The sequence below is a fragment of the Malaclemys terrapin genome, chromosome 3, assembly GCF_027887155.1.
Source record: "Malaclemys terrapin pileata isolate rMalTer1 chromosome 3, rMalTer1.hap1, whole genome shotgun sequence".
NCBI lineage: Eukaryota > Metazoa > Chordata > Testudines > Emydidae > Malaclemys > Malaclemys terrapin.
Genome location: NC_071507.1, coordinates 140,291,817 through 140,311,387, shown reverse-complemented (window position 1 = coordinate 140,311,387; position 19,571 = coordinate 140,291,817). Strand labels below are relative to the sequence as shown.

The 19,571-nt window shown below is 41.5% G+C and overlaps 1 protein-coding gene across 1 annotated transcript in view; it reads right to left on the bottom strand.

Moving 5' to 3' along the window:
- Positions 1–10,339: 10,339 nt before the first annotated feature.
- The window catches only part of LOC128833567 (gamma-aminobutyric acid receptor subunit rho-2-like), a 66,863-nt gene continuing 57,631 nt past the window's right edge, over positions 10,340–19,571 (bottom strand). Inside the window, exons 6-9 of the mRNA XM_054021525.1 lie at positions 17,473–17,613; positions 16,977–17,129; positions 15,361–15,557; positions 10,340–11,033 (exon numbers count right to left, since the gene is read on the bottom strand). Of these exons, the coding sequence (XP_053877500.1) occupies positions 10,725–11,033; positions 15,361–15,557; positions 16,977–17,129; positions 17,473–17,613 (800 nt within the window). The 3' untranslated portion in view covers positions 10,340–10,724. The remainder of the gene's footprint in view (positions 11,034–15,360; positions 15,558–16,976; positions 17,130–17,472; positions 17,614–19,571) is intronic.

Genomic DNA, 19,571 nt, shown 5'->3' with positions numbered 1-19,571 from the left:
ATCATCCAACAAAATTAATAGGCAGCAAGTTTAAAACAAGACTAAGGAAATACTTCTTCATACAATGCACTCATTACCAGGGGATGTTGTGAAGGCCAAAAGTATAACTGAGTTCAAAAAAGAATTAGGTATGTTCATGGAGGATAGAGCCATTAATGACCATTGGCGAAGATCGTCTGGGACGCAACCCATACTCTGTGTGTCCCTAAACCTCTGACTGCTAGAACCTGGGACTAGATGACAGGGAATGGCTCACTTAATAAATTGCCGTGTTCTGTTCATTCCATCTTAACCATCTGGTACCAGCCACTGTCAGAGACAGGATACTGGCTAAATGGATGATTGGTTTGGTTTGGGCTGTATAATAATTCTTACGTTCTTAATTGGGGACCAAAATCACCTTACCCAATATATTTGGGAGGTGGCCAACACTAACACTCTCTCCCTTGTAATGGTCCTTCACTTCCATGGCAATTTGTTCTGCAGTCTCAGACCAGTCCCCAAGAAAGGTTTGTATCCTGCACAGATGAGTTTTAACCTTATTGTAGAACATTCCATTGTGCATGAAAAGTAGAATTGTCAACCAGGGTCTTCATCGTGGAGATTTAGCCATTCTTTTACATAGTCTGGGCCCAGACCATTGAGTGCCTTGGCATTAAGGATCAAAACCTTGAATATGAGAAACTGTATTCTATGGGAAGCCAGTGTAGAGAGTGCAGATTGACTGTGATTGCTCACAGTATCCCATTTTAGCGAGGAGACTTGCTGCACCATTCTGGCTGGAGTTTCCTAGTTGGTGTTTCTGAAGGTCTTATGGCTTCACGACCAGGTGAGGTGACCAAGGGTCACATGACAGCAGCATGGAGGTGACTGTATATGATGGGCTGCCTGTTTACACAGTGAAGGAAGAGTTGCAGGGAGGCAGAAGGCACTCTTACTGTAGAGCCAGGATAGTGGTCAACTGGGAAAGCTTGCCAGGGTTCAAGCAGTCCCCTGTGGAGAAGGAACTGGGATCACAGGAGCAAGACGTATGGGATGGCTCTCTACAGTACGTTAGGGAGAAAAGTCTAAGAGAACCAGGATGTCCCCAACTAGAGCTGTGATACAGGGGCCAGAAGGACTGTGTGAATACAGGGAAAGACTAAAAGAGACCATGTTGGGCTCAGGGACGAACCAAATGTAGTTGTGTTCCTAAGTGTTGCCAACTGGCAAAGGGCACACCCAACCCACTCTTGTCAGAATATTTAGCCAAACAGTGTCTCGTAAGGTATCCTATAAAATCTAGTGACACAGTAGTCTTGAATTTCACTGTGTGATGTATGTACAGGCTGTGTATAAACAATTATGTATGAGGGCTGGAAATATGTTCTTAAACTACATTTTGGAGTGAATTGATAAACAAGCCTGCCCTTGACAAAGAAATGTGGATTTACCTGCCTGCATGGCTTGATTACAAGCAAAGGACAATGAAAGTACATTTACAGCTCAGGTAAACAAAGTGATTAAGCCAGTCAAAAAAGGAAATTGACCAGAGAGGACGAGGAAGACCGCATGGCATCCACAGACCAGTGAGGGAAAAGAACTCTGTCTGGTGTATTCTGTGAATGGTAGATCCTTCTGCCATGGGCCAGAGATGCAGATAGTTTGATGTAGGTGAGAAATCTGCTTAGGCAAAGATTGTAGCTTGCTAATATTAAGTTTTAGACACTAGAAAGGGTGTTGTTTTTTGCTTTGTTTGTAACCATGCCCATCTCTTTTTCTCTTACTCAGTATCAGTGTTCTTTAGTAATAAATGTATTTATAGTTTTACTATAGAGCATCTCAGTGCTGTGTATTAAGGTAAAAAGTGTCCTCAGCAGGGCTAACTGGCTAGCGTGTGTGTACTGTCTCTTTGGAGACAGCGGACTTAATCATTTCTGTGCGTCCAGTGAGAGGGACTGAACACAACAGAGAAACGTCTCTGGGGAACTCGTGAACTGGGTTTCACTGAATGTTACCTGCAAGACAAGGTTTAGATTGGCAGAGTCCCAAGGCATTTGCTGATGAGGCTGTCAGATCGGAGTAGAAGGGAGCTTACCCTTAGTTTAAGTTCCAGTAAAGCTCTCTATTGCTGAGGCAGAGAGGTAACATACTGGCTTACGATTCTGGGCTCTCTGAGGAGAGCGTCACGGTAGTGTTGTTAACTCTAGTGACATTTTTTTTATCATGAGACCAGTGATATTTGGTGGTTTTGCTTAAAGCCCCAGCTCTTGGATTCATGTGATTAGGTGAGAATCTCAGCTTTCATTTAAATAATACAAAATCAAAAATAAATAACTAGCTCTCATGGTTGCAGAGAAGCTTGAAATCATGATCCAACTACCTCCTGAAAGCTCAGAAAATAAAATAAAATGAGCCCCAGATTGATTTATTTTTTGAAATAACATGATTTTTAATCAAATCTTGTGATTTTTTGAGGCCCAACACATGATTTTTTGAACATGTGGAGTTGGCAATACTGCAAATAATAACAGGAACAAGGGAGCAATTTGAAGCCTTGTTCTGCTGAACTTGATGCTGCAAAACCGTCAGGAATTAGGTGAGAATCGCAGCTTTCATTTAAATAATACAAAATCAAAAATAAATAGCTAGCTCTCATGGTTGCAGAGAAGCTTGAAATCATGATCCAACTACCTCCTGAAAGCTCAGAAAATAAAATAAAATGAGCCCCAGATTGATTTATTTTTTGAAATAACATGATTTTTAATCAAATCTTGTGATTTTTTGAGGCCCAACACATGATTTTTTGAACATGTGGAGTTGGCAATACTGCAAATAATAACAGGAACAAGGGAGCAATTTGAAGCCTTGTTCTGCTGAACTTGATGCTGCAAAACCATCAGGAACTGAATTTTAAAAGGAACTTGTGAAGAGCTGCCTGGGCCTGGCCAGGCCAAAGGGATTGTTTCCATTAGGCAACAAAATGGCATAATAAACAGACTCCTGTACCGGGTATGTTAATAAAAACTTCTGGTGTATGTGAGTCGACTGGAGTCAGAGGGGAAAATGGGGCTGGGGTGGCCACATTGCCTACCCTGGTGGTGGCTTGCTCCAAACTGTACCCTGCAATAGATGGTGGTTTACTAGGAATTCTCGTATAGGGTGGCCCATGGAGTCACAATCTCTGATAAAAAATGGGAGAGCACATCCTGTAATGCCCTTCTTTACAGGAAGTTAAAGGATTAATATGCCTTCCAGTGCTGTGGTCACTACATTGGCTCCCGCACTGCACACCACTGCCCTAACGCAGTGTAGGGAGAGCTATGCTACAGCCAATGGTGTTGGTTGCCCAGGAAAAGGCTCTGTATCCTCTGTACCTCTACTTCTACTACTGCCGCAGCATGGTGCTAGGAAGCGCTATGCTGCTGAAGCTGCCATCTTTCGACTGAGGCAGCACATCCAGACGCTGACTTTTCATGGGCATTAAAAAAATCCTCTAGCAACTTTCCCACGAGTTGGACGATGGCGAACAGAGTCCTACCGTGATGAGGCAGAAGTTTGAAGTCCTTGAATTTGGCATTTAGATGTCATGATGATTGGTGCATGACTCTGGGATTCTCTTATGTGTATGTTTATGGCACTGTGTACACCTAACTCAGGTGAATTACCATTTCTTTCGCTGCATTTAAATGCGGCCCATTATAAGATTGTTCTGGACTTTTGCATCTTTTATTGAGACTAGAGTCCTTGGTTTTAAGCTCCTCCCCTTCCCCCCGCATCTTTGGGCAAAATGTGTAACAAATCTGCAATCTGTTTGAACACGGATTGAAGCATCCATGACAGTTCCTCTGATTTAGTGTCATCCAAATGATGACTGTCTCACGTTGTGAAAAATGGCAGTTGTTATGAGAATGTGACAGAGACCCGAAGGGTTTTGTAGCTACAAATGCCCACTGTCCCTAAGGAGTCCTCCTTCGTGAACACTAGCAATATACAGCTTAATAGAGAAGGTCTAATATTTCCTGGGTGAAGTGAGCTTGGATCACACTAACAGATCCAGATAAACTGGAAACAGCTTGGAGGCTGGAGAGTTTTACTGCTTCAGTGTTATGTCCCGGTTCCCAAAATGTATTTGTTAAAGTAATTTCAAACTGTCATAGCAATTAACTTCTCTTTTCATTTTTCTGAAATGAACATTCCCTCTAAGCTAAACATGCAATTCTCTTCTATAACTCTGTGTGACAAGTAGAGCAGTAAAATCTATCTTTATATCATTTCTATGCATTTTCCGTAGACTAAGTTCCTAGGCCCTTTTGCTAGGCTAATTTTGTTGGTTCCAAGTGCCCCTATCAACACTAGAAGAGACCTAGGAGACTCATGGTAGAAAAGCAGTTTGGAAAACCGGCAACGACATATCTTGCATATTTTCACAAAAGAGTGAAATTTTAAAAATTGGGCTTCAGCTCATCATGAAGGGCTTTACATCATGCTGTGAGTAAGTGGTAATGCATAGCTATGCCAGGCCAGGAGCAGCCAGCTGATGGGGGTGGTGGGGTGGGCATAATCTGTGCCGGACCTTCATGAATTATGGCTCCTCTGCACCTGCTGAGTTCTCCAGGCCCCTCTGAACCTACACTCTACCCCTAGCACACAGACTGGCCATCGAGCTAGCCCACACTGCGGAATACAAGGGACCTTCCATCCCCTTTGTCCCTTGCACAGAGGGCAAGTTACAATCCAAAACTGGGGTATTTAATGGCTATGTCCTCTGATTACAGTACTCCTGTACTACTCCCTGTTTCTGCTGTTGATCACTTATGTAGTGCTTAGGGTGACCGGATGTCCCAATTTTATAGGGACAGTCCTGATATTTGGAGCTTTGTCTTATATAGGCACCTATTACGCCCCAGCCCCTGTCCCTATTTTTCACACTTGCTGTCTCTATAGTGCTGCAAGAAAAAGATGGTGAAGAAACAGAGCTGGCTGTAATGGTGTTTCCTTACACGGATGCATTGTTCTCTCTTTGCTTTCCTCATCCCCAGTGTTCTTGCTTTGTTTGAAATTTTAATCCCTTTACCCATGGAAGTACTGACCCTGATGCATTAATGTCCGTTTAAAAAAAAAAAGAAATTAATCAGCTTAGCATGAGACTGGATTACATTTTAATTTTAATAGTGCTAACGTCTTTAGGTACATTTTGCAGTCTCTTAATTTTAGCAGGTCAGAGTCTTTTTCAGTCAGACTGTCTGAATGTAACTTTTTTAGTGTGGCAACCTGACAGAGCATTGTCATTATGCACTAGGTCTAGTAGTGGTCTATATGTGCATTTTCATGCAGTCATATTGTCTTCGTTAGGCACAATGGCTAAGATGGGGCAGCTGGGTCCTGAGAGCAGATTCATCTTTCCATTAGTAATTAAGATAGAGATTTAGTCAAAGGCACAAAGGGGCACTAGGCATCCAACTGGGAACTGGGGTCCTAGCTTCCATTTGTGCCTTTGAATAGCGGCCCATAAATACAGAGTAATTGTTAGCATTTTCTTCAGCTATGGGTTGTAGTGTCTCCAGAGTTCTGTGTAGCTTGCAATTATAATCATGATTAATGGCTTAATTTTACATGGGAGTCTTGAATGCTTATAATCTGCTGGAAGATGCCCTTTTACCTGAATTTCTTCAATAGCTAAAGACTGTTTTATATTTAAAACCAATTACAAATGGAGCATGTAGTCTTTTTTTATTTATTTATTTTGCACTACTGAAAGATGGGCATTAACTCTTATTTATCAGAGCTTGCAGGTAAAATGAAAATAATGTGAAAAGTTCATAAAATATCTCATGAAACAGAATGGAATGATGATTTCCCATCCACTTGTGGTTTTAGCACCAAGTTTGAATATAGGAATTAACTGGGTCACACCAATTGTCCATATAGTCTGGTATCTGTCGTCCACACTGATCAATACCAGCTGCTGCAGAGTAAAGTGCAAGAAAACCCATAATGGACAATTATGGAATAAGCTGCCCACAGGGGAATGTTTCTTAACCCTTAGGCAGTACAGTAAAAGCTTTTCATCAATCTGACAGTGTCTGTATGTTCTTTTGAGTCTAATTTTTGGTAGTTTAATATACAGTATATAACTACTAAAAATATGTATATTTGTCTAACATACGTCCATGTCCCAACTACCATCTTTGCCTTTGTTATAAGGGTATCATTGTCTGTATAGGTTTGATACTGTGGAGTGGAATAAGGTTTCCTTTTTCTTTTCTTTTTTTTTTTTTTGCACTTGGGCCAAGATTTTCAGAAATGGGTGCCTAGAGTCAATGGGACTTATGCAGCTAAATCCCTTAGATACCTTTGAAAATATCACCCTTAAGTAGGCACTTAAATAACTGGCCTAATTGTAAAAGGTGCCACAGGCAGCTGGTGATCAGCACTCTTAAAAATCAGACTATTTATTTAGGTGTCTAACTATGGACTTGAGTCTAAGTATAGACACCCATTTCTAAAAATTTTGGCCATAGGTTCTTGCAGATAGAGGTTTAAATGACGCTATCATCTCGCAGGTCAGTGAAATCTTTTACCTAAGAGAAATGGATGGTCAACTGTATTATTAATTTCACCCCTCCTTTTAGGATTTGCTCTTGCACCCTGTCCTGTTCATTTCCTCCTTGTTGGCAGGCAAATACAACACAGTTATTACAAATGTGTGTGAATCACTGATGGCTTGTTCTTTATTTGCATCTATTGGTTAATATAATAATTAAAAATCTCAAACAAGAACACGGCAGTGTTCAAATTAACTTTCCATACCGATCAAACTCTCTCCTTAGCAATTATCTGGGCTGGATAGTTGCAGCGGCTAGAAACAAATGTAGATATGTTACAGCAGGCACATATCTCCATTACACATGTATGCATACATACTAAATAAGCTAAACTTAGCCTCCTCAGAGGAAGTTTATTAGGTAGCATATAAGTAAGAGAATGTCAGTGCAGAAGAATGTAGCATCTGAATAACTGTTTCCTACCACCCGATAAGTTCTGAGGTGAAGATAAGACATTTAATAAAAATAAATGTCAAAGTAAAATCAAGATATATATATTTTTATAGCAGCAGACATTATCCAGTGACAGAATTCACTTAAATACCTTGGGCAAAATTTATCCTCGTGTAACTCCACTGAAACCAATGGCATTGCACCCATAATAAAAGTGGCCCATTATCTCTGTGCTCCCAAATGACTCATGTAGATTAAATCATTTTGTCTGATAGAAATTGGTGTTCAATTTGCCATTATTGATCAATTGCACTCTGAGAACAGATCTGTAGTGTGCATTAATAATAATACCTCACACTTTCATAGGGCCTCCCAGCCAAAGATCTTAAGGTGCGTCACAAATATTAATGAATTCAACGTCTCATCACCCCCCTGCGAGGTAGGTATTATTCCCCATTTGACAGATGGGGAAACTGAGGCACAGAGAGGCTAAATGAAGTGCCCATAGTTACACAAGAATCCTGTGGCTATGTTTGGAATAAAATCCAGGTCCCTTGCTTCCCATTTCTCTGATTTAATCACATGACTTTCCTTCCTCCTCTTGTCTTACATCAGCCAATCAAAGAAGAACTGATCCGTGAAAGCATTTTAAAATAGAACACTGGTTTCTGATTGGCTAAAATTTTATTTTAAAATGCTAATACTCAGAAATGCATTTGATTAAATAAGGAATTACATCTCTATTAAGACTCTGTGGAATAGTTCTATAGTTCTTCTTGTATAATAATGGTGGTTGGTTTTCATCTCAAACTGCTATTATGAAATGTATTCTTTACATCATTGGAACGACACCCTGATCTGTAGCATAGGAAAGGGGTGGGAGACTGGGATATAGGAATATGCCTTCTTTGAGATATTGGTGAATTTCTTGATTTCTGTTCAGTTTTAGCTAGGGATCTTAGGGATATATTTCCTCCTTTATGACAACATAAATCTCTCATTACTGACATACACATGCAATGAAGGGGGAATATATTTCTTAGTTTGTTTCTTTAATCACTTTCATTTAGATTAAATCTAACATTGAAATGTGTTGCAATTTAAGCAACAATAATTGAGGCACAGGATAAATTCTAGGGATTGATGATAGGCTAGGAAGAGTTTACTCCAACCAATCACTAAATCCCTGCAGAAAAGTCAAAACTGCTATTGTAAACCGAAAATGTAAAAGCCCAATAAGTATGTAGGGAGTTTTTTCTGTAAGTGGGATTGCTGTTTCATTTGGTATGTGTAGGGTATTTCAAGAGACTTAATGTTCTGTACATTATCTGTACTATTTACATCCTCTCTGTCGACATTCTAGTCAGCGGTATAGTTTAATCATATAGTTGAGTGATCTTCCAACTTCAGCACAGAATCATCTGAGTTCAGGTCTGACCACCCTGGTATGCACCAACATGCCACCCAGATGCTCTGATTAACGTCATCACTTCCACAGCTCAGCACGCTTGGGCATTTTCCTTAAGAAATAAGGAAAGATTAAATGTGACCTGTTGCAATTTTGTACAAAATTCTGTATCTTCCTCTCAGCATTACTAGCAAAGGAAGAGGAGACAACACTGTGTGAAGCATGGAATGCCATTTATAGAAGCAAGCGACTGGTCTCTTGAGCAGCTACTAAAGAATAATTTAGACTTTTATGCCAGTTACCAGAGTCCAGCTCATGAAGTATGACAGTGCTACTTATGGCCACATTTATCTTTAAAATGGAGGTGCATCTGTAGAGACAACGAGTTCCAGCATGCAACTTCCCTCTTGCTCCAAAAGGCCTAAACAATAGGGCAAGTATAGAGTATAGCTGCTTTGTTGGAGAGAGAGTGCACTGCATGCTGGGAAGTATTTTCTCTGTGGGCTGCACTTTTCTGTTAGAAATAAAGGCAGCCCTTGAGTTCCTGGAGAGGTGCCAGACCTCCCCCTACACTGTTCTCTGCTTTGAGCTATGAATAGGGCCCTACTAATTCAAGGTCCATTTTGGTCAATTTTAAAAATCATAAATTTCATGATTTCAGCTACTTAAATCTGAAATTTCATGATGATGTAATTGTAGGGTCCTGACCCAAAAAGGTGCGTGTCTGGGGGGGACGGGGACAGTTGCAAGGTTATTGGAGGGGGGGTTGTGGTACTGCTACCCTTACTTCTGTGCTGCTGCTGACGGCGGTGCTGCCTTCAGAGCTGGGCACCTGGAGAGAGGCAGCTGCTGGCTGGGAGCCTAGCTCTGAAGGCAGAGCTGCTGCCAGCCACAGCACAGAAGAAAGGATGGCATGGTATTTCCACCCTTACTTCTGCACTGCTGCCTGCACAGCTGGGCCTTCAGTCAACAGCTGCCACTCTCCAGCCACCCAGCTCTGACGGTAGCAGTGCAGAAGTAAGGGTGGCATGGTATGGTATTGCCACCCTTTCTTCTGCGTTGCTGCTGGTGGGGCGCAGCCTTCAGAGCTGGGCACTTAGCCAACAGCCACTGCTCTCTGGCCGCCCTGCTCTGAAGGCAGTGCAGCAGTAAGAGTGGCAATAGTATGACTCCCCTAAAATAACCCTGCAAACCCCCTGCAACTCCCTTTTGGGTCAGGACCCCCAATTTGAGAAACTCTGGTCTCCCCTGTGAAATCAGTATAATATGGGGTAGAAGCAAACAAAAGACAAGATTTCATGGAGACCGACCAGATTTCACAGTCCGTGACGCGTTTTTCATGGCCGTGGATTTGGTAGGGCCCTAGCTATGAAGAAAGGAAGCAAAAAGACTAGCCACTCCTGGATAAACTCCTCAGTCCTGGACACTAATCAAAGGCTCCAGTTGGTTACCTTCCACCTCCGTTAGAGGGAAAAGCACTCATGGTCAATTTATTGTACACCAAGGCCAGTTTGCAAGGAGTGAACAGGCTTATTTAAACTTCCAAGCTGCCATTATAAATGAGCTCCAGAGTTCATGCTGCCCAAGTTCAGGAGGTTTCTTCGCTTTACTTTACCATTTCTCCTAATTTTTAATTAAAAACAAACTAATTGCCTAGACTTGGTAGAGTGAATTCTGCACCCAGGCAGCAATCCCACTTACATATGGGAGGTTTGAGTAAGGATTGCAGAATTTTGCCTGATGGCTTGATGAAAGTATATCCTAAAAAGATGCCATTTGTTTATAAGCAAAGGAAAAAGAAAAACAATGGTCTAAAGTGAGCTCTGTTTTCATGTAGAACTTTCAGAGCTGAGCTATTAAGGAGCCTAACCGTTGTCTATTTTAGGCACCTCAGCACAGCCATAGGAACTCACACTTTAATCCAGCAGCGGAGGCTGGGTGATTCTTTTGTCGTAGTTTCCCTGGCCTAGATTTCCAAAGGCATTTAGGAACTTAACTCCTATTGAAATCAAGGGGAATTGGTACCTCAGTCCCTTTGAGGATCTGGGCCCCAGGGCACATCAGGCACTATCAGCATTGCCCAGTGTATATATATATACAGTAGCTGTTGCACAAACCAAGAGAGCAGAGGGGAGATGGGGGTCAGGCGTACAGAGTAATTGACACACCAAATTCTCAGGGAAGCCTCTGGATGAACGTGCCTGTTGCAGGATATGTCCAGTGCTTTTTGCTCCACAGGGACAATAGGAGAATTGGTTTTCTAGCTTAACAGCCAAATTGAACTTTTTAAAAAAAACACCCACTTAGTCCTGTAAAGGGCTTCTGCCTCGGTATGTCTAGCAAAAGACAGACCAGTATATCAAGTTAAAAAATATATAGGTGCCTGGGAATATTATTCTTGAGTATTTATCAATCGCATGAGTGTTCTGGATGATGCGCAGGCCAACATGGCCTTTCAGCCCTCTCTTTCTCGATGAATTAGATTCATTGCTCATGGCCAAATGAACCACCATTTTGTCTTGTTTTTCTTCCTCATTCACTAGCTGGCTTCTTGTGTATCCTGCCAGGCTGTTGGCATCAGATTCACTGTAGGTTCCATCCAGCATCATGGTTTTTGTATTAGGTATTCCACATGTACATGGAAACTGAGAACAGAAACAAACAATAGTCAAACACTGAACAAAAATACTAGAGGCAAAGACGATACCTTTCTTTTTGTGGACAGCTTGTAAAAACTGGAGCTGCACACAGGGCCGGCTCCAGGGTTTTTGCTGCCCCAAGTGGCGGGGGGGTGGGAAGGAAGCCGCGATCGGCAGCACTTTGGTGTCAGCTCCACCATGCCACTCCATTCTTCGGGGCAATTCGGCGGCAGGTCCTTCCATCCGAGAGGGACTGAGGGACCCGCCACCGAATTGCCGAACGTGCTGCCCATCTTCATTGGCCACCCCAGGCACCTGCTTGCTGCGTTGGTGCCTGGAGCTGGCCCTGACTGCACATTATAGTTCAACTGTGATATGTTTCTCTATTAAAGCTTAAGTTTTCTGAAATGAAAAGTTGCTGACTAGCCATACTGGTTGCAACTTTATATTGTGTCTGGCTTGGTTTCTGAAATCCTATGTGGTAATTAGGGATGGGAAATTGGTTTGATTGAAATTAAACCTGACCAGAAGTTTTTCCCAGTAAATTCAATTCCCTCTGGCTGCTTTTCCTTTTCATGTTCCTTTTCACGTTCAGTTTCTATGGATACTATAGCGCAAGAGGCAGTAATGTTTGTGGAAACAGCATTTTAAGCAAAGATGAGAAAAATATTGACAGAAAGTAAGTTTTGATGTCCTAAATGTAAGTATTCCCTTTGGAAACCTGATTCTAAAGCTTACACATATCCAGCCAGAGAACAGGAAAAATATCTGGGGTGAAACTCATCCCACTTGTCTAATCAAAACAGCTAATGCCTCTGGAATTCTAAATAGCAAATACTCATAAGCACACTGCTCATGAACTGACCAAGAATAATTTGGCAAATAATTGTGGACAACAAATCAAACTGCTCACAGACAATTCATAAACTGGAAAAAGAGACTATTGTCTCTGTTCCAGTTGTAGCAAAATGATGTGGCTGGTCAATGCACATGGGTTCAAGTACTGTCACAAGAACTGTGGTATTCTTCAGACCTAGGCTACATCAGAGTTGTTCTAAATAGTTTGTTCCCATCAGTGATGGGATTTTTTTAGAACTCTGTATGACTAAAAACCAATTTAAACTGTGTTTATAACACATTTTATACTTAGTTTGAAGGCAAGTGTAAGTACAGGTGGAACCCATGATCTTTTAAATGTAATTTTATTTTTGTCTCTCTTTAAGCAGTCACATGATATTCCTTAATCTCAAACCCCCATCACCCCCCCCCCAATATAATAGGGGAGGATTAAATCAGGATCCTTAGCATCAGGCCCCCCAGTTGACCAATCCAGGACGCAATAGTAAGCACCAGGTTGCTACAGGCCAATTGCTGCAGGACCCAAGAGGAAGAGAAATACTGTTGACCCAGGTAACTCTTAGCCCCCAGGTCAGATTATGATTTGGCCTGAGGGAAGGCCACAGACAGTGACTAGGAGCTGAATGACTCTGATTTGTTTAATAGGTGTTGTATACACTGCCAGGTGTCTAGGAAGATAGCAGGAGGAGAAAGCAAGCCCAAAGTTTAGATGGTTCTGGTCCCAACGTAGTCTTAATCCATCCCTGATGTATTCCCATGTACACATGTGCACACACTCATACAGAGAAGAGATGTGCTGAATGACTTCAGGCCACCATACTGCCACAGTCCGTTTCTGGGGAGAGCAAAAATCCAAATTTGGATTCCCCTGGGACTTCCACAGCTGAATGGCATTGGCTAACGAGATCAATATTTATTCCAGTGAGAGACAATAGTCTCTCGTGTCTCTTAAAGAGCCCTCATTCCACTCAGACACTAAGCCACACTTCCCTATAACCCCATTAGAGATAACAAACACACAATTTTCTTGACCATCCTTAATGATTATTATTGCCTTGTATCTAAGGGTAAAAAAAAAAAACTTTTGATGTGTATAATCAGCCTTTTCAGCCTGCTTTCTTTATTGCATGATGATACAATTCAGTGCAGGGATATTAACAACTGAAAGAAAATTTGTGACATAAATGATAAATTGTGCCATCACTGAACTGTCCTCTTTTTACCATGGTGACAGATAATGAAAAAACTAATGATATTTTACTTGCTATAAAAATGACTTGCTCTGGGTCAGTAGAATTTAGCAAGGCTGAATTATTATTTATTATTTGCTAAGCACTGATGATGGGGTCAGAGTTTAGACAGGACAGAAAGAGTCTATGCTCTGCAGATCTTATAATCTAATAGAGAGGCACAGATACAACAAGATACATTGAAATACCCAGAGGAGTTAGCAGGCTTAAGTGAAGCTTTGTGTGTGTGATAGTTTTCCTGAATTCAATCTTTTTTCCTCTAAACAATGTTGGAAGGGAGAAACCATTAGATAAGCATTTGTCATGGAAACAATGAGAATATAGGGGGGATTTGAAAGAGGGAGGAGCATTGGATTGGCATGTCAGGATTTGGAGGTTATTCTATACATAGAGTGTAGAATGGGAGAAGGCACAAAGTGATGATGTTTAAACTTGATATAGGGGGAACTGGTGGAGGGATTCAAAAGTAACATCATTGTCCAATCGTCAGGCAAGCAAGATAACTTTTGCAGCTGCATTTTGGACAGATTGAAGATGTATCAGAGAGAGGATTGCCTCAGTAATCAAGGTGGGAGATAACCAGGGCACAGACAAAAAGAAAGATTGTATTTTTTAAATGGGAAGGAAGAAGTGGCATGATTCAGGGAGAGGAGGGAGTCAAAAATGACCAGAGGTTCAAATCCTCAATCATTGTTTGGAAGGATGGTGATTTGGTGAATGGCAATGGCGAAGGAAAGGAGGTTTAGGAGAACAAATAAAAAGTTCAATTTCAGCAATATTTTGTGAGATCTGGCAGTGAATTGTCCAAGGTATGTTGCAGAAACACTAAGATATGCAGGCCTGGACATCAGGAAACAGGGCAGGCTGAAAAGCAGATTTGTGAATTATCAGTGTAGAGATGATAGCGGAAGTTGTATGAATAGATGAAGCCACGCAGTGACAAGATGTAGAAGGAGAAGAGAAGCGCACCACAGTTAGAGTCCTGTGGCACTCCTGTAAAGAGCAGGAGAGCCACCAAGAGAGTATAGGTTCTCAAAAGCCAAGGGTGGACAGGATATTAAGGAGGAGGCATTGTATTGTGGGGTACAGAGAGGTATTAGATAGATAGATGTAGTACTGAAGGTTGGAGAGGGCTTATGGAGAAGAAGAATGGAGCAGAATACATTAGACTTGGCCAAGAAGAGATCATGGGAGACCTTGGTGACAGCAGTTTCAATGGAGAGGATGGAAACCAGATTGGAGTGAATCCAAGACTGAGGTAAAAGAGAGAAAAGGCAGTAGTTGTGAGCAACTTCTTCAATGACCTTAGCAGTGTCAGGGAGGTGGAATGGTAAATGGAGAGACAGTTGAGGGATACTATTATTAGCATGTTTGTGTAACTGGGAAATGATGGAATCAAAGGGACAGCTAGAGGGATGGAAAATAGAGACTAAGTGAGACCTCAGACTTCATAACTGGGCCAAAGGAGGAAAGCTTATTGATGGCCAATGGACTGTGGCAGAATAGCATGAGGTGAAAGAAGCTCATGACAGATCTTGAAGATTCAGGACTGAGGAACAGACTGACTAGAGAAGAGACAGCTAATATTTACACACAAACTCTTTGGGATACCAACCATGGGAAAGGAAGTACAGAAAAGGTATTCATCCATTAAATGGGCTTTCAGTGAAACATTTTTTAAAAAGATTCTTTTAAATTACCCAACAGCATGAGTGAAAACCATAAAAATGATCCATTTAGCACCATGGCCTTTCATGGCACATTAAAAGAATAAATATAAAGATTGTTTGTTGCTCAAGTGTGTTTTGTGCCAAGGAACAATTCTACTATTACCTTTATTGAACCCAATTTTTTAAATGTACCGGATTGTGAGTTAGAAGTCTTTAATTCACTCAGAATAATTCATTAGCTGTAACTTTAAAAATAAATTGTGGTGACCACAGGGAAATATCAGTCTGGATTTCCCCTTTCTTACCCTCCACAAATGGTCTCTGCCAAAGTCTCAGGTTGCAAACATCCCCAGTTCTGATCTTTGTTTCGTTCTCTCTTCCTTTTGTACAATGATCAAAAGAGACCAACTCCTGTTTTTGTGGTGTCAGCACTTCCGTGTCTGCTTCAGCATTGTAGACAAATTAATCACACACCACAAATGTCAGAGTTTTCCCATTCCTTGTCCCAAAACATCCAATATAAAGCACGTCACGTGTAAAAAGATTGTCTCTCACCTTCTCTCGCAACTTCCTTTCCTTCCGTTCTTGCACTGTGGTCAAATAATTCACTGCTGCGTATTCCAACACGGAGAGAAAGACGAACACAAAACTGACCCAGAGGTAAATGTCCACAGCTTTGATGTAGGAAACTCTTGGCATGGAGGCGTTTACACCAGTGATGATTGTTGACATGGTCAGCACTGTGGTTATCCCTGGAAAAATCCCCACAAAAATGTACTTCATATGCCAAATAGAGTTCAGAAGGCATCTACTATTAATTAGTTTTGTCTCAAAATACAGTACTGTCCTCAGCACCACTCATAGCCTATAGAAATGATTTATTGGGTCATCTTGTCTAGCTGCCTCACAATGCAGGATTTTTCCCTACACTGCATTCTTGAGCACTCTGTCTAGTCACATTTTTAAATGTGATGGAGCAGCCACCACTTCCCTTGTGATTCTCTTTAACTCTCTAGTGTTTAATTAGGAAGTGATGCTTCAGCCCTAACCTACAGGGACCGCTCATTAGATTGAGGAAGTTGTTCAGCCTAGAAAGCCATTTAGTCATTTTTTTCCTGCTTTAGCTATCATCCAGGGTGCCAGTGGTGATAAGGACTCTTGGTTCATTGAAAGCACCAATTTGTTTTACACAGTTCACCAAACAGCAGTCAATGACCAATGACTTTCGGTCACTGCTGAAGTGGACGTGACTGGAATCATTGTCTCAAAAGCTGAAACCCATTTATGTTAAATCCTCTGTGTGTGTGTGTCTGTGTGTGTGTGTGTCTGTGTGATGTGACAGAAAAGCCCTCGTGCTCACCTTAGCTAAGGTGATTGAAAAGTTTTTAATGGCATCCACTTTATCCATAGTACAAATTTTACAGTTAAGCAGGTACTCTGTGGTGATAAAAGTAAAATACTTTCCCTAATTTTCACCAGTTTGCAATAGCCAGTTAACAGCTGAGTGCCAGAGCCAAAGAGCATTTGTGTGACTTTAATCAGGTCATTCCAAACTAGAGAAGTCCTTTCACTTGAGCAGACTCCACTGCTTTTTTCAGATGCTTGTTACTGTATCGCAAACTATGGGACTAACCTGCTATTTTTACTCTGTTTTTATAGGAAGTCATATGCACTCATATTCAGAGAGATACACTAGACTTTTTATTACATCTCTGTCTCTCTCTGACCTAGGCATTAATAACTGAGCACATCTGTTTCTTTTTTTGTTTTTTAAACAAAAGAAATTTCAACAGTCCTGAATTAGACAAAACTCTCATTTATTTTAATGCCCATTTCAGGACTGTTAGATTGGGCCTATAATTAGAAATCTTGATTCACTAGTTCACAAACACTGGAATCTCTTTTCTCTGCTTCCTTCTCTTTTTAAAATACAGTTCCATCTTCTGCCTTGATTTAAATACAGATCAGGAAGATTTATCAATCATGAAGAAGCAATTCAACAATGAAGAACATAAGACAAAGTATAGACCTTAAAGTACTTTAACTATCAGATAAAATACATATGTATTTTCCTAGCATATTTAACAAATGAAACAGAGAATTCCCCCTCCCCCTATTCCTCCAAATTCAAAGGTTTTGTTACATTCATGGTTGATGTTAATTGCCCTCACCTAATGACACTCTAGCAGGTACAGCTCTGCGATCAATCCAGAAGGACACCCACGATAGCATGACCATTAGAGTGGCAGGGAAATAGGTTTGGAGCAAGAAGAAGAAGATGTGGCGGTGTAAAGTGAAATTTATGTACAGTCTATTGTACCATCCTGTTGGGAGGGGAAAAAAGTGTCATGAAGAGCATTTTAATGACACATACAGAGCTGCTACATCTTTCAGCAAATCATATTTACTTTCTAAGAGTAGACAACCTATAATTGTGAATATATACAGGGGGAGGGGGAATTCTATATTTTTCGCATCGTTCACAGCACATAGACTGTAATGATCTACAATCCCAAAGATGACAAGGGCAAAGGGAAAGAGACTATTACTCAAGTACTTCTTATAGAAATTTCATTTAAATTTCACCTGGCAAATGTTTGACACTGAACTATAAATATATGGCAATGACTCAAAAGAATAATAAAACCATTTTAAGAAGAATGATACCAGTGCTACTGTAGAAAGCGAGTCTGGAAGTAGTATGAAACTTTTGTATCAAAAACTGAGACAAGGAAATCTTTTCATCAGTTTTCAGGGATTCATTCCCATTTTTCCAGTAAAGCATCAGATCTTCATCAGTGTAAGCATCTTCAGAAAAAAAGAAAAGAAAAAAAGACACAATGTGACTTGGCTTTAGGATATTTCATGTAAACAGTCAGTATAAAAAGTAACTATGTGTGGATAAGGAACATATTAGTGAGATTCACAGATGATTCTAAGGCCCCAATCCTGCATTGTGATCTGCATGGTGCAGGAGTCCATGTTTCATGGACTCTGGTGCATGATCAGGCTCTCAATTGGGGAACATCACAAATACTAGTGAGGACAGACTAATAATGCAAAGGGTACTAGAGCGGTTGGAAGTATTTGTGGAAAATAACATTGAATTCGGTTTTGAAAAAATGCAGATGAATTTATCTGCAGAAAATAACCTGAAACACAGATACATCTTTGGAATGCAGTAATGCCAAATAAATAGAGTTTTTAATGGACAGTAGATTAAATAAGAATCTTGCCATACGATGTAATGTAGCAGCACAAAAAGCCAAACCAAAGACATCACGTCATGTTCCAGGTCCGCCTTTATACAGCACTGGAGTATAACTAGAATTGTACATTTCTGATCACCACACTACCAGAAAAATTAGACAAATTGGTGGAGATTCAGAGATGAACACCAGAATTGATTAAGGGGCTGGAAAGATGGGTTTATGAGGAAAGATTATAGGAAGTAATTATGGTTAATCTGGCCAAATTTAGGGGGAAAGTGAGAGACAGCCATCTAAAATGTTATTTGAAAGATGTAATTGAAGGTGAGAGGTATCACTGTAGGTAACAAATCAACAAGTATTTGAAGGGTATAAACACAAAAGAGAGAGGAATTATTTAGTATGCTATGTGAGCATAACGAGGAAGAAAAGGGAGGAAATTTATTAAAGGAAAATTTTGGCTAAATACCTGGCGAAACATCAGAACAATTAGGTAATTGGTCTTGAGAGACTGATGAATAGTCTCCCAAGGATAGCAGTGGAAACACTGTTGTTTAAAACATTTAGGGCTAGATTTACAAAAGGATTTAGGCACTCAATTGCCACTTTAGGTGCCTCAATCCCAGAATCAGGCCCCAGTGGGATTCACAGATTCACCTAAAATTGCTCAGTGCCTAAATTTTTCCAGTAAAAGTCCCCTCAACACTTATGTTTCTGCCTTTGCACCTGTGCACTGCAGCCCCATGCCAGGCATCCAGACGTCAGCCCTAGAGTGACGCATGAACCTAGAGAAGATAGGCTTTCCTTTGCCTAACTTGCTCAGACCTCCCCAATGAGGCCTGTATAGACAGGCTTACACAAAACACCGAAGGAGGAGAAAGAGGATTTCCTTCATAACTTTTTAGTCCAGGGGTAGGGTGATCAGACAACCCTTTTTTAAAGGGACAGTCCCATATTTAAGCCCTCCTGCAGGTGTCCCAACTTTTTCTTAAAAACAGGCAAATTGTCCCATATATTCTGTCTCTCCCCCACCCCCATCAGTACTGATGGGTCCTGCTGCTGGACAGATGCCTGCTCGCCAGCCGTCCTCCCACCAGTGGTGAGTGGGGAAGGGGTGTCCAGTGGCCAACGATGGGGGTGGGGGTGCAAGGCTGGTGGAGGGGCAAAGCAGCACGCAGGGCCAGCCAATCCCCTGCTGGTCCGTCAGCACAGCCCCTGCTGCATGCCAGTTTTTGGCAAACTGGGCCTGCCTCCCCCTCCCGTTTCCAGATGGCACTGGCTGCATGCTGCGAGCTGCGGTGGCTGGTGAGTGTAGGCAGGTGCCAGGCAATGGCCAGTTACATGTCACCTCTGTTACCCATCCATCAGCCCTTTATGTGCTCCCCCCTCACTGTCCTTTCCCTGCTTTGTCCCTTCGCCCCCCCCCCCCCCCCAACTCCACTGCTCCTCCATATCCCCATTGGTGGGCATGTCCTGCTCCCAGCACTGTGTGGAGAACCAGCCCCTGGTCAGAGCACTGAGCTCACCAGCAGCCTGGCCAGCAGGCTCCTTCCTTCC